The 14,659-nt window shown below is 40.1% G+C and overlaps 1 protein-coding gene and 1 long non-coding RNA gene across 9 annotated transcripts in view; one reads left to right on the top strand and one right to left on the bottom strand.

Moving 5' to 3' along the window:
• The window catches only part of SHANK2 (SH3 and multiple ankyrin repeat domains 2), a 338,706-nt gene that overhangs the window by 310,696 nt on the left and 13,351 nt on the right, over positions 1 to 14,659 (top strand). For 7 of the 8 annotated variants that reach the window (XM_083601126.1, XM_083601124.1, XM_083601130.1 and 4 more), the window contains 3 exons: positions 53 to 183; positions 4,933 to 5,044; positions 7,663 to 10,078. In XM_083601126.1, coding sequence (XP_083457252.1) covers positions 53 to 183; positions 4,933 to 5,044; positions 7,663 to 10,078 — 2,659 coding nt within the window. The remainder of the gene's footprint in view (positions 1 to 52; positions 184 to 4,932; positions 5,045 to 7,662; positions 10,079 to 14,659) is intronic. The other variant, XM_083601128.1, reaches the window with a different exon arrangement.
• Positions 6,529 to 14,659, bottom strand: part of LOC310757911 — a 29,871-nt gene continuing 21,740 nt past the window's right edge. Inside the window, exon 3 of the long non-coding RNA XR_014545565.1 lies at positions 6,529 to 6,833. This is a non-coding gene — a long non-coding RNA (uncharacterized lncRNA). The remainder of the gene's footprint in view (positions 6,834 to 14,659) is intronic.

Below are 14,659 nucleotides of genomic sequence, written 5' to 3'. Positions count from 1 at the left end.
TTCAGTCTTTGGACAAATTAGATTTATTTTAGCAAATATTTCTGTGTTACAGATAAAGTTGATGAAATAGTACCAGTTTCCAAGCCATCAAGAATTCCAGACAATGCAGCCGTGGACTCAAGAGTGGCAACAATTAAACAACGACCTTCCAGCAGATGCTTTCCCTCGGCTACAGATATGAATGTGAGTAAATGTACTTAAGAGTTCTGATATTTTGACTAAATTAAGATCTTTCCAGATTCCTAATAGTAGAGGATAATCCTCCAAGCTTTCCTTTTCTTTTTGCACACTTATCCTTAATTCTTCTGACTTGTGCCCATGATCACCTTCTGGAATGACACTCCTCACTGTAACGGATTAAGATTTATTTCCTAGGAAAATTTACTTGGAAGTTAGTCCCATTGAAGTAAACGAGAGGCACCTCTATAAGTGTGATATATTCATGTTCTGTAAAATTACACCTTTGTTACACCATATTCTTGAACTGGATCCATAGCAATGGTATATTCAAATGCCCTTTTAATGGCTAATTTCCAAAGTTTGAAATCAACATCAAAACCTTCCTCATGATTTATTGTAATGGTGCAATGGGACTGTATCTAGATAGAAGAGTTTGGATTTGATGTCCCGCTTTATCACTACCCGAAGGAGTCTCAAAGCGGCTAACATTCTCCTTTCCCTTCCTCCCCCACAACGAACACTCTGTGAGGGGAGTGAGGCTGAGAGACTTCAGAGAAGTGTGACTAGCCCAAGGTCACCCAGCAGCTGCATGTGGAGGAGCGGAGACACGAACCCGGTTCCCCAGATTACGAGTCTACCGCTCTTAACCACTACACCACACTGGCAATATTTAGATCTATGAAATAGATCTAAATATTGAATCAGATCTTGTCCAAGAATCACACATAATAAACTTAAATGTCTTCCTAACCCCAGAGTCGTCCGCGACTGGACCTAACGGTCAGGGATCCTTTTACCTTTTTTACAGTGCAGTATGGTGTGTTTCTTTTCCTTCCCATCAGAAATGTTGCTCAAGAAATGTGTTCTGTCCAGAATGACAAATTTGCCACCTATTTCACAAATACTGTCATTCATAGAATTTGATATGACTTTAGAAGCTCTTCGTTCAAATACCACGACTAGTGTGGAAGGCTCTGCTTTGTACAAGTTGTGTGCATCCGCTACTCTTGATTCCCCACCTACTGAGGCAGAAAGAATTAAGGGAGAAACTGACCTGCTGTTAGTTGGATTGCTGTGTGTTCTGGTTGGTGATGGACAGCGTACAGGAAGTAATGACCTCAGTTGGATGGAATAATAAATATTCTCCTCCTCAGGGAAGGCATGCCAAAGAAATATGAAACTTCTGATTGTCTTGCTCGGCTCTGGCTTTGATACTTCTAGCTAGTCTAAAGTTTTCCCTTTTCCAGTAAGCTTTTGGGATAACAGTTTATTTCACTGTATAAAGATACGGTTTCTGAACTGTATCTCCTTCAAGTCACAGTTTGCAGGGCAAAAGATGGCATTAAATTCTGTGGCTCCTAGTAACACTTCAGGAACTTCTGATTCTGTGCTTTTCAGGTGCTTGAGGCAGATGTTTAGCTTTTCCCAGAAAGTAAAGTGCCAGAGGACAGAAGCATAATCTCTTGATAATATTTTGGAAGAATTGAGACTGTCCACCTGTCCACCTCAACTTATCTTCCCCAACCCATTGTTTTTTAAAAAAATCTTTTTAATTTTAAATTTCTTTAGAAAAGTTATACCCCAGTCTTCAGCCAAAAAGGCTCCTGGAGTGGCTTGCATACAATCAAGATAGTCACTGTCTGTCAGCTTACAACAAAAAAGAAACAGCACAGAAGGGAAAGTGTCCAGGGGATGAAGGTGGGGAAACTCAGAGGCCAATTCTTAAAGTTTAAATAGTAGTTATTATCATGACAACGCGGAATGGAATCAGTTTAGGGACAGGCAGTGTCTGATAGAGCTGGCCTTTCAGTAAAGCTATGGAATGAACCCCACTTCTTATCTCTCTCACTGTTCATTTGCAAAATAATCGTTTTCACTTTTATTCTCTATGCACTACTTATGCCTTATAAAATTATTTATGTTATTCAGTGGTCTTGTTTCTTCTCGCATAAAATTCCAGCTGTTTAGCATCTACTTCCTCTAGGAAGCATTTTTTACTTTTGGGGGGGAGTTGGGGAGTGGAGACGGGCTTTCTTCAAATGTGCTGTATTCTTCTTTCAGGAGGAAAATAGATTATGATACATCTGCTGCTTTTATTTGTGTATTTTGTTTTGTTTTTAAAGAAAAGATTTGAGTCTAGGTTCTGGACTGGAGGACAGCCGCAAATCCATCATTAAAATGAAAAAAATGTGAATTTTTGAGTAAAGCTTGGTGTGTGTGTGTGTGTGTGTGTGAGAGAGAGAGAGAGAGAGAGAGAGAGAGAGAGAGAGAGAGAGAGAGAAATGAGGAGACAGGTTGCATTTTAAATTGAAAAGTGCTTGCAAATTCAGGAGTGTGAGCCACTGCAATGGAAACAAAAGAAATCTCTAGCTATGTGCATAGTTTTCTCACATACTTGCACATAAATTTGGTCTTACAAATTGCCTGTTAACTGCTAGTTAGCTGTTGGTGTGCTGCATTCAGCATTTTTCTGAAGGTATCTGTAGTATTGTATGTGACTCTGGCTCATGTTTTGTCTCACTCCAAGTAACAATACAGTGGAACCTTGGGTTACGTACCGTCCTCCTTACGAACACTTCGGGTTATGAGCTCTGGTACCCCGGAAGTAGGTGCTTCTGGTAGCAAACTTTGCCCCGGGATACGAGTGGAAGTCACGCAGCGGCTGCAGGAGGCCCCATAAGTGAAAGTGCGCCTCAGGATAAGAACGGTTTTGGGTTAAGAACAGATATCCGGAACAAATTATGTTCATAACCAGAGGTACACCAGTACAGCCAAAAACGTGAGACCCAATCACATACAGTAGACGCTCGGGTTGCGAATGTGATCCATGCAGGAAGCACATTCGCAACCCGCAGTACCGTGTCTGCGTACATGCAGGTCGCAATTCAGTGCTTCTGCGCATGCGCAAAGCGTGATTTAGCACTTATGGGCATTCACAAGCACTGAAACCTGGAAGTAACCCATTCTGGTACTTCTGGGTTTGGCGCGGTGTGCAACCTGAAATCGCGCAACCCAAAGCGTCTGTAACCCGAGGTATGACTGTATAAAAAACAGTATAGTGTAGTGGTTAAGATTGGTGGACTCGTAATCTGGTGAACTGGGTTCTCGTCTCCGCTCCTCCACATGCAGCTGCTGGGTGACCTTGGGACTAGTCACACTTCTCTGAAATCTCTCAGCCTCACTCACCTCACAGTGTTTGTTGTGGGGGAGGAAGAGAAAGAAGATTGAGGTCAATGTGTTGTGGACTGTTGAGGTCACCTGAGAAGACTAGTGAGGTCTTCTAATAGAAGACGTTATCCTTTCACAGTATACCTTAGGTTGTTATCTCTTTATTACTCCCTGTAAATGAACAAGGAAAACAAGTTTCTAGTTCTGTTCTGAGGTTTCTGAATAAATGTGATTGTATTGTATTGTAGAGTGTTTCCTTTTCCTGCTTATTCTTGGGTGCACTGCTAAACTTCCTTAGTCCCGGGAGCTCTGACTCTTTGTTTGATGTCAACACAAGTGGCACATACCAAGGTGCAGACAAGAAACTGTCATGCAGACCTAGTATAAGAAGAGACCCTTGGAGGGACGGATTCTGCAGTCTTTTGCTCTACTCTTGTCTAACAGTTTGTACCACCTGGCCAGTCCTCTGTGGATATGACCTCAATTCCCATACCTTTTCCTTAAGAAACCATGTATATCAAGGCGTCACGGGGACTTAACAATATACTTCTGTTTCTTCGGGGGGGGGGGGATTTTTCATACCAGAGCTGAATACTAGCGCATTGTGGCTGTAGACCTGTTGATTTCTGGATAGCATGTTATGGCTTACTTGTTTATATTCCTTTTCCTAACTTGAGATGTTTAGGAGAGGTGTGCAGGATAATTATCTAATAATTGATGTCAGACACAAGTCAGGGTTTTGAATGGTGCCTTACCTGCTCTACATTAATGGCTTCTACTCTCAGTTCTTACTTTGCAATATTCTGGTCACCTATGTGTACGGTAGCACATACCACCATTTGAAGAAGATAACAATCCTTTCCTATAAGTGCTTTTCTTCAAAGGGGATGTCTGTTCTTAGACATACTTTAGTCTACAAATGCATTTGGTACCATTAGCCAGGTTTTCCTTCATCCCAGTTGTCTGGTTCTGAATAGATCCTTCACCTACCTTTTTGTGTTGCCGTTTTGCTGTGTAATATAGAAATAATCTGCCCAATTTCCCAAATATCCAATGAAACAAATATTTTGGATGTCTCAAAATAATGGCCAAATTGTGTAGAGTATAATGTATTTTTTTCCCAAATTGTCACTTATTATTTGAAGTGAATATCAAAGCTATGGCCAAGTTGACATGTTTCTTTGAAGTGTAGCATGTATTTTGCCACTACCTGCTGTAAATGTTACTGTTCTGCTCCAGTAACATATAATCCATCTGCCTAGGCCAAATTACATCATTACTAACCACACTATTCACATCTGCCCCAGTCACCAGCATGCAATCTGTTCCTCCTGACATGGTCAGGAATAGAGATAGAAATAGAGATAAAGATAGAGATAGACAGACAGACAGATAGATGATAGATAGATAGATAGATAGATAGATAGATAGATAGATAGATGATAGAATGGCATGAAAGTGACAATGAAGACATGGAGCCATACTGCCCAAGGTATTATGTAAACCAGGCTTATATGTGAGAATGAAACAGAACATTAAATTATGGCTTCAGTTACAATTATTTTTTCTTTTTGTTTTTTGTAGTCTATGTATGAGAGACAAGGGATTGCTGTGATGCCACCAACAGTCCCTGGGAGTTCCCAAGGCCCGTTTCTGGGTGTACCACGAGGTACCGTGAGAAGACAAAAATCAATAGGTAAAATGAAACTTTCTACAAGCGACATTTCATTATTTTCAACAATTGCTTACAGTGTTTGCTTCAAATGCATTTGTTCATGGGTTGATTTTGAGTCTTGATCAAATAGCCATTGCGTGAGAACAAACTGGCGCGTTCACATGTCATATTGAACCATAAAATAAGCTGTACTTTAATGTGAGAGAGTAGCATGCTAATGCATGTTTGAGAAATGGCAGGTATTTTGCTCCTCCCCCTCTGCTCCTGCTGCTGCCGCATTGCCGTGAAACAAGATGTGGTTTTGCTTCACAAGTTCATCGTTTATTTTTATCCAAACAAACCATGAGCAGAAGCCAAGGTTTGTTATTGGCTTACCACTTTGGGGAAAACAAATTATGAGTCCAGGTTTAGACAACATGGCATACCAGACCATGGCTTGTTTCGCGGAAGCACAGCATGAGCAGCAGAAGAGCAAAGCATCTCTGCTTTTTAGAAGCATTCAGCAGCACATTCACAATAAACCATAGCTAGTTGTAACTAAGATATCATGTGACATGTGAACCGGGCCAGTCAGTGGCGGAGGAAGCCGCTCGGGCACTCGGAGCGGCAAACATGATGTGCACCCAGGGCCGGGGCCTCGCTACGTAGCGCACATGTGCAGTGTCACTACATACGACGCATGTGCCGTATGTAGCGACGCCGCACAAGCGCGCTATGTAGCAGTTTGCTGGCGGCGGGGTCCCGGGATCCTCTGCTCTTGGCTGCAGCCACGAATGGAGGATCCTCTACATGTGTCTGCAGCCGTAAGCAGCGCCAGCAAACCACTACGTAGCGTGCTTGTGTTCGTGGCTGCAGCGGCATGATGATTGCTCACGCCACCGCAGTGGGGCGCCGCCTTGTCACCCCTGGAGACATGGCACCGGGAGTGCACCCCCCCGCACCCCCCGTTGCGACGCCACTGAGGCCAGTGTCTGTCAGTAACATTAACTGAATATTACAACTGGAATTTGTGCTCTTTGAAATATACAATTTCTTAAGTAATTCATTGCTTTTTAGCTTGTTTATTTCAAATATTTATTTACTGCTTAATATCAGAATTTCTTAGCATACAAAATGCATTTATAAATTACAAAATTAATAAGTAATGAAGTAACCAACAGCAGACAATCCCTATAAAGCATGGTAAAATCCAAACCAAATTTAATACACATTTAAATTTTATGTTTATTGAATCAAAAGCATCTACTTTTGCACATTTGAAAATGTTGTAGCATTCTGATTTCCATGTATATAATTTTGTTTATATTACAATGCCAAATTCGTACTACAAAAAGAAGAAGAATTTTTAAAAAGACTATTGGTAAAAGTTACTCAGAGGTTAGTCTTAAATGAAATCATTCTTCTTTGCTAAAATTGTGTTTTATAATCTGTGTGTATGTGATAAGATGGTATTTTTGTTCAAAATAATGACAGAAAGCTTTAGGAAAATATATATTAATTGGTCCATTTTGCTGTAGAAGTATTTGGTTGTACAATGAGGAATTTAAACAGAGTCAACATATGCTTTATGGAAATGTATTTTTCTGCAAAATGATGTTGTTTTAGTCATATTGGAAACTTAGTCAAAGGTCTTATTCCCCACAATTTCAATTGCTATTCTTGCTGTAATAGCAATGGCAAGCAGAGACCGAAAAGATACATTTAACACAAAACTTTAATTAGAATAGGTTGCAATATGGGAGCTAAAGCTGAGAGGCAACGTTTTTCTTGTCCTTTCTTCTCCTTTATGTTTGAAGGGATATTCTGTTCCCTGGTGAAATAATGAAGTTTTTCTTTGCAACTCTCTACATAAAAATAGTTATGGGAAATACAGTGAAAGAAATGTATATTATCAGCTATTACAAGGAATAGCAATCAGCCCATAGCTTAGATAGACCCTCTTGCTGCTGTTGTTTCATCCTGAACACAAACCAGCAAGCCAGCTATATTAATTATTACTTCAGAGACTGTGTAAGGAGAGCATCTCTTTGCTCTGTCTGAACCAGGAAGTACCACAAGTAGCTTGTGAAGCCATTGCTTCATGCTGTGACCTGCCCTGGTTAGTGCTTCACTTCTAGCTTTCCAGCATGAAATCTAGCACCTCATACAACAGGTAGCAATCTCACTCCAAAGTTACATATGTTTGTTTGGAAGGTTGTTTCACAATGCCTCTCTATCCACTCTCTTTACCCATGTAGAAACATTGTTTTATCATGTTTCATGCATGGCCACCTATTCACAAATGCCAACATGCATACATTTATTTATTTTTAAGCTTTCCTTTCTTCTTCCAGTCTTTCATAGCTTTTGGCTGATACACTTCCTTTTATGCACAGTTCATAAAAAACATTACTTTAGGGATGCACAATTCTCTGTGCACATATATGTAAGAAAATGCTGGAAGATCAGCATAGGGACACTGAGGCAAGCCAAAATGTAAACTTGAAGATCTAGTTGCAGACATATTCTAAAACCAAACCATGCATAGTAATATATAATACAGTATTTTCTGTACCTGGTTTACTATGTCTTTGGTGACAATGGATGATAATTAAAATTCAAGAGCAATTTAAAAATTGTAGCTTGTGATTTTTTTAAAGGGATAACAGAGGAAGAACGGCAATTTTTGGCTCCTCCCATGCTAAAATTTACCAGAAGTCTATCCATGCCAGACACCTCTGAAGATATCCCTCCTCCTCCACAGTCTTTACCTCCATCACCACCACCTCCATCTCCTTCTCTTTACAACTCCCCCAAATCTCCAGTGTCTAGAATATATGGGACAATTAAGCCTGCATTTAATCAGAATTCAGGTGCAAAGTTAGCTATTTCAGGTAGATCTGAAAATATGGGAACGGTGATAAGGGACAAAGGGATATATTACCGGAGAGAGATGGACCGTTATTCTCTAGATTCTGAGGACTTATATAGCAGAAATGCCTCAACTCAGGCAAGCTTCAGAAACAAGAGAGGTCAGATGCCGGAGAACCCATACTCTGAAGTTGGAAAAATAGCAAGCAAAGCAGTGTATGTCCCAGCCAAGCCAGCAAGACGGAAGGGAATGCTAGTGAAACAATCTAATGTTGAGGATAGTCCAGAAAAAACCTGCTCTATTCCAATTCCAACTATCATTGTTAAAGAGCCATCTACCAGCAGTAGTGGGAAAAGTAGTCAAGGAAGCAGCATGGAAATTGACCCACAGTCTTCAGAGCAACCAGGACAGCTCAGACCTGAAGATAACTTGACTGTCAGTAGTCCATTTGCAGCAGCCATTGCAGGGGCAGTGAGGGATAGGGAGAAAAGATTAGAAGCCAGGCGTAACTCTCCAGCTTTCCTTTCCACAGATTTGGGAGATGAGGATGTTGGGCTGTCGCCTCCAATGCCACGTTTGAGACAGTCTAAGTTTAGTGATGAGGGAATGTTTGGTAATGAAGACAACTTTAGGCAACTTGTATCACCATCTCCTATCCCAGCACCTAGAGAGCCTGAAAATATTTTTAATAGCAGTGAATCAAGTAATCAAAGTGATGCAAGGACACCAAACCCTTCAACCCCAACATCAATGGGTTCAGAAAATAATGTGTTGGCAACTCAGAATGCTGGTATGTCCAGTTTGGATAACTATGTTCATCCACTCACAGGGAAATTACTGGATCCAAATTCACCTTTAGCCCTTGCCCTTTCTGCCAGAGATAGAGCCATGAAGGAACAAACCCAGCAAATTCCAGGGAAAGGAGAATCTGGCAAAGCAGACCTTAATAAACCCCTTTATATAGATACAAAGATGAGGTCCAACATCGAAACTACATTTCCAGTGACAGCTACAATTGCTAGGCAAAATACGCGTGGTCCACTAAGGCGGCAGGAGACGGAGAACAAATATGAGACCGATACGGGGAAGGAGAGGAGGCCTGAAGAAAAGAAGAACATGCTGATAAATATTGTGGATACCTCACAGCAGAAGTCAGCTGGTTTGCTCATGGTTCATACGGTAGATACAGCACAGTCCAATGATACCCCTGATGAAAAGGAAGAGGAAAGTGCTGAGATAGATGTGGATACTGAAAAGCCTCCACCAGAGGCGCAGGAAAGTACAGAAACAGCAGAAAGTGGACTAGATGAAGCTGACATGCCTGAGCTACCTGCATCTCCCTGCAAAACTATTGTAGCAGTTGGCTCCGTTGATGATCCAATCATTTTACCGTTCCGTATCCCTCCACCCCCTTTAGCATCTGTTGATCTTGATGAAGATTTCATCTTTACTGAGCCATTACCACCGCCTTTAGAATTTGCTAACAGTTTTGATATCCCTGATGACCATTCTGTCCCAGGCTCTGCACTAACAGACTTGCTCAAACACAGAAAAAATGGAACTCCGCCTGCTTCATTCAATCCTACTCAACCCTCAAATTCAATAGACAGTAAGAAACCAGTGGGTCTTTCAAACTGTTTGCCTGCCTCATTTTTACCACCGCCTGAAAATTTTGATAATGTCACTGACTCTGGGATTGAAGAGGTGGACAGTCGAAGCAGTAGTGACCATCACCTAGAGACAACCAGCACTATCTCAACTGTGTCCAGCATCTCTACCTTATCCTCTGAAGGTGGTGAGAACTTGGATACTTGTACAGTCTATGCAGATGGGCAAACATTTCTGGTGGACAAACCCCCAGTACCTCCTAAGCCAAAAATGAAGCCCATAATCAACAAAAGCAATGCACTTTACAAGGATGCGCTAATTGAAGAAACTGTAGATAGTTTTGTTATTCCTCCACCTGCCCCACCCCCACCTCCTATCAGCGCACAGCCCGGTATGGCTAAAGTTGTACAGCAAAGGACCTCTAAGCTATGGGGTGATGTAACGGAGGTTAAAAGCCCAGTTCTCTCAGGCCCAAAGGCTAATGTCATTAGTGAATTGAACTCAATACTGCAGCAAATGAACAGAGAGAAATCATCAAAGCCAGGGGAAGGATTGGAGTCACCTCCAGGAATAAAAACAGCAAGTCTTAGTACAAGGTAAATGCAACTAATTTTTTTTTAAGTCTATAGTGTCCGTAAGTTTAAATTGCCTTTGCTTTCATTAATAATGTCTTAAATACCATTTAATCTTATGTTTAAAATGCATGGTATTAATGCTCCAGTATTAATTTGTGACCCTCTTTAAAATCTACAAAATACGTTAATTGCTATTATCATTATTTACCTTTGCCCTTCTTTGTTTATGATATTAACACGTATTGAAACATGCTATCTTTTACTATGCTGCTAGTTAAGAATCAATTTCACCTCTCCCTTCTAGAATCCCTGGTTATGTGTTTTATGGTTTACCCCTAACTTCTCCACATTTAATGAAAAGGTTTCAAAGTGGCTCTAAGTGACAGCTGACTGGTTATAGTTCTGATTTAATTTCAAGTTGATATTGCTTCAGTAGTAGCTATCTTATTTAGAATATGTTGAGTAGTTTTGTGTGTTTTATTTTGCATGATACATATGTCTAGTTTACAATGCAGAGGGCCACATGTGGCACTGCGTGTATTTGCCAAGGTTTTTCGTCTTCCTGCTGCAATCCATTACAACCTCCAACAAAGCACTCCTGAGAATCCAGTTGGAGGTGGAAGGGAAGAGAGAAATCAGCAGTCCCACATGCAAATGTAGAAGCGCTTTCTGCTCACACCTTTGGATCCCATCTGGAATCTCTCTATGCTTTTTTAGTAAATGAAATAAAAATCTGTCCTTTATTTGATAATAAATATTAATGCAACTTTAGGAAAAACCAAAAGTGACACATTTAATCTAAAAAATATTTATTTTATTGCATGGACTTCAGCACATGCAAGAAAGGAGATGCACTAATGGACCATATTCGGGTTTCATTTTTTTAAATCAAGTTTCCTGCTGGATCATGCCAGCGGCCCATTTGGTCTAGCATCTTGTTCTCACACTGTGCACATTCAGTTGCTCCAGTAAAGCGATCAACGTACATTAATGATTTGTTGTTTGAGATGTTTGGTTTTAATTGTTGGAAGAAGAGTAGTCACAAAGCCTGTGCTTTAGTCTTTTCCAGGGTGGCCGGAGACAAAGGATACAAGGGCTTTTGCTCCTCTCTCAATTGTGGAATTTTGTTGTGTGCATCTTATCATGCAGGGGTGAAAGCAGCTGCACTTTCAAAAATTTCATTTTCTACACAGCTGTTAAAAATGTGAGAGTTCTGTCATCCTCTCCTCTTCATCAGAGCATACAACTGCCATGGTGAATAATACATTGCTTTTTTAAAACTTTTTTAACAAAAATGTTCTCCATGGTGGTAGTATATGGTGAGGGTCAGCTTTTGCATCCCATCTTCAACCACCCTGCCTTACAACCAGTACCACTGAAAGATTGCATTTGTCAGGCATATTTTGAAAGTCAATATTGTGAAATTTACTGAGCCTTTGGATGGATTTGTTGCACTTGCTGTGATAGGACTTTCAACTGAAGGTGGCGACCCATGGTAGTGGAACAGTAGAGTGATGTAAGAAACCCCAAACGCTGAATGTACCATTTTTTACCTGTTGTTGAATGTGCCTATTTTTACCTGTTGTTAGCCGCTCTGAGCCCAGCTTTGGCCGGGGTGTGCGGGATACAAATTATTATTATTATTATTATTGTTATTATTATTATTATTATTATTATTATTATTATTATTATTACCAGGACCTGTTTCCTAGCAAAGTTCAGGCTTCAGCTACATGGGAACAGGTTTTATGTGGTAGAGCAGGGGTTTCCAACAGGTAGATCATAATCTACTGGTAGATTGCGTGGGGTCTGTGGTAGATCGCAGTCGATCGTGGAACTCTTCCCCCCGCCCCAAAGAAAGCTCAACAACTTTGGTAGATCACTGTCAGTTTTTTTATAGTAAGAGTAGATATCAGTCTCTTGAAAGTTGGACATGCCTGTGGTAGAGAATTGTCATGAGTCCCTCTGCCCATTACCATACATCGTATTGTATAATACAAATGATCCACAGGGATCCTATGTGCACAGACACTCAATTCTTGTGTCAGTTCTCACACAAACTAGGGATAACATACCAGTGGGGCAGTGATGAAATTTCTATGTAGAGCTTCCATATCATGTTACTTTACGGGTCGAAGGAGGGGGGTGCTGTGCTGCTTCTCCAATGTATTAAGCCAAGTGAACATCTAAACCACAAGTGGATACCTAAAAATTATACTCCTGTTAGTGAACCTGGCAGTTCTTATTTGTTCTTCCTTTTCATTTAGCAATCTGATTTACCAGTGAATAGGCAAAGGTGTACTCTTTGTAAAGTATTTATTTTATTTATTTCACTCCTGCCTTTTTATAAAACATAACTTTTAGGTGTAGGAAGGACACATTTTTTTTACTGATTTTCCCCTTCCCCTTGAAAATATGCTCCAGAAGATTTGTGGACCTTCCAGAACAGTGTTGTGGCTATGGGAAGAAGTGGGGTAGGATCATACAAAGGGCCTCAGCCATTTCTTCCAGTTCCAGTAGAAATCTTCTCTGGATCTCGATCCTTTCCATATATGGAAGGAGCCCTTCTGTTCAGGAAAGGCCAAATCAGAACCCAACTTGTAATATCAAAAGTACTGCTAAGTTTCTGTTACTCTATAAATTACAATGCTCTCCCTGTTCCAGGGGTCTGTTGACACTCAGAGGTGCACATGGAATTCCAAAAAAATGATGGTTTCCATTAGTTTCAATTGAGGTAGCTAAAACACAACAGGATTTACTCTTTCTGTTCTTGGCTTAGGTCACAGAGTGAGGAAAATCCAAAGGCATGGCAAGTCATATCCACAAGAGCTTGCTAAATCATGAAGTTTAAGTAATAATCAAAATGTGGCTAGCTTTCTGCTTGTTGTAGAGATGTGAACAGTATGGTTTGTGTGTCTTCAGTGTTAGCAGTATTTGGAAATTATAATATTGGAAAGCATATGTAGAATTGGCAGCCAAATTTGCCATGGCATTTGTGGCTTTCAGTAAGGAAATGCAGCAATCCTAACAGTATACTGGAGTGTTGATTAACTTTGCAACTTTCAGTTTAGTATGAAGATTCATTTAATTTTAATAAGCAAATTAAGGTAATTTCTTCCTGTGCTGCATACTTATTAAAAATTTGTCCACTCAACTGGCAGTGGAAGTCCCAATTATAAACTAGCTTAAATGTTAAGGTACTTCACAGTAATTGTATCAGTGCGAGTCTTTCCTATGGTGCCAGTACACTCACCTTTTAATCAGATTTCCCTAATGGGGTATAACAAATATAACATAGCTAAAACATATGAATTAAACTAGACAGAATTAAGGTAGTTCAAAGAAAAAGGAATGCCACTCTATATTGACTATGTCATTGTCAATTTTACAAGCTTATCTTGTAGTATCATTTGGATACAGATTTCCCTGAAAACTGTTTATTTTTCCGCATTGCTATAGTTTGTAAGTGCTACAAATAAAAATCTGTATACTTCTATATACTGATATTTGAACAATGGAAGGGTTTTTTTCCTTATTGACTTTTATGTCATATTTCAAGAAGTAAAAACCAGGACACCCTAAATGTTGTTAAGCGCTTTTTTTTTCTTTTTACAAAAATGCTGGAAACCACGATTTATTGTATTGATTTAGGCATGGGCATAGTCAAGGGGGGCAGTAAAGCAACAGAATTACTTAACTAGCTGGCCAGTCACATCGGTTCTGCCCCCCCAAAAGTCCTGGCTACACCCATACATGTGTGCATTAGAAGGCACCACCAGCTGTAGAACAGTGGTTTTCTGACAGTGTACAAAGCCTTGAAAATTGCTTTCGGAGAATGCTCTCACTAATTTACATGCACACAAACACACACCCAGCAATTCACACATTCAGCAATTGCTTTTTGATCCAGGCAAGTGTATAAAGGGCAAAATTAAGAGTGCTCTTCCTCCCTCACACACACACACACACACACACACACACACACACAAACACTTGAAAAGATATAACCAGCCTACCTCCATACCAGTCTTAAGAGTTTGGATGTTTCCAAACAAGTTTTATACCCTTTGGAGGAAAAAATATATATATTTCAACTACTATGCATTTCAAAGACACGTCTGTGTGTGTGTGTGTGTGTGTGTGTGTGTGTGTGTGTGGAAATTATGCCATCAAAACCAAGTGCATAGTAAAATTGCCAAAATAAAAGAATTAAGTCCTTAGCTGAATTCAATCTGTAAATGATAAGCATAAAAAATCAGTCCCTGAGCAGATGGGTTAGTTTTTGTTCTTTGTACTCCCATCCTGCTTTAAGCTGTTTATGGGAAGAAATTGGGTGTCCTTGCCACATAATCTTTGTTAAATTAATCTTACAAAAAGCAAATTATAAAGACCTTGCAAAAGCCTGTTGATTATCAGAGAGCAGCTGTTTGAGCTCCTTCTCCCCAGCTTTTATTATAAACTCTGTACTCCCTACCACCACCACCCATTCATAAATACGCAGGTAAATACATTAGCAAGTAAATAAGCAGGTTAATCTACCTCTGAACCAAATAGTTGTATTAAAACATAATGATCAAGTATCCACTGAATAATTGCTGTATC

Source organism: Podarcis filfolensis (assembly GCF_964270895.1).
Source record: "Podarcis filfolensis genome assembly, chromosome: 1".
Taxonomy (NCBI): domain Eukaryota; kingdom Metazoa; phylum Chordata; class Lepidosauria; order Squamata; family Lacertidae; genus Podarcis; species Podarcis filfolensis.
This window is presented reverse-complemented; position numbering and strand designations above follow the sequence as displayed.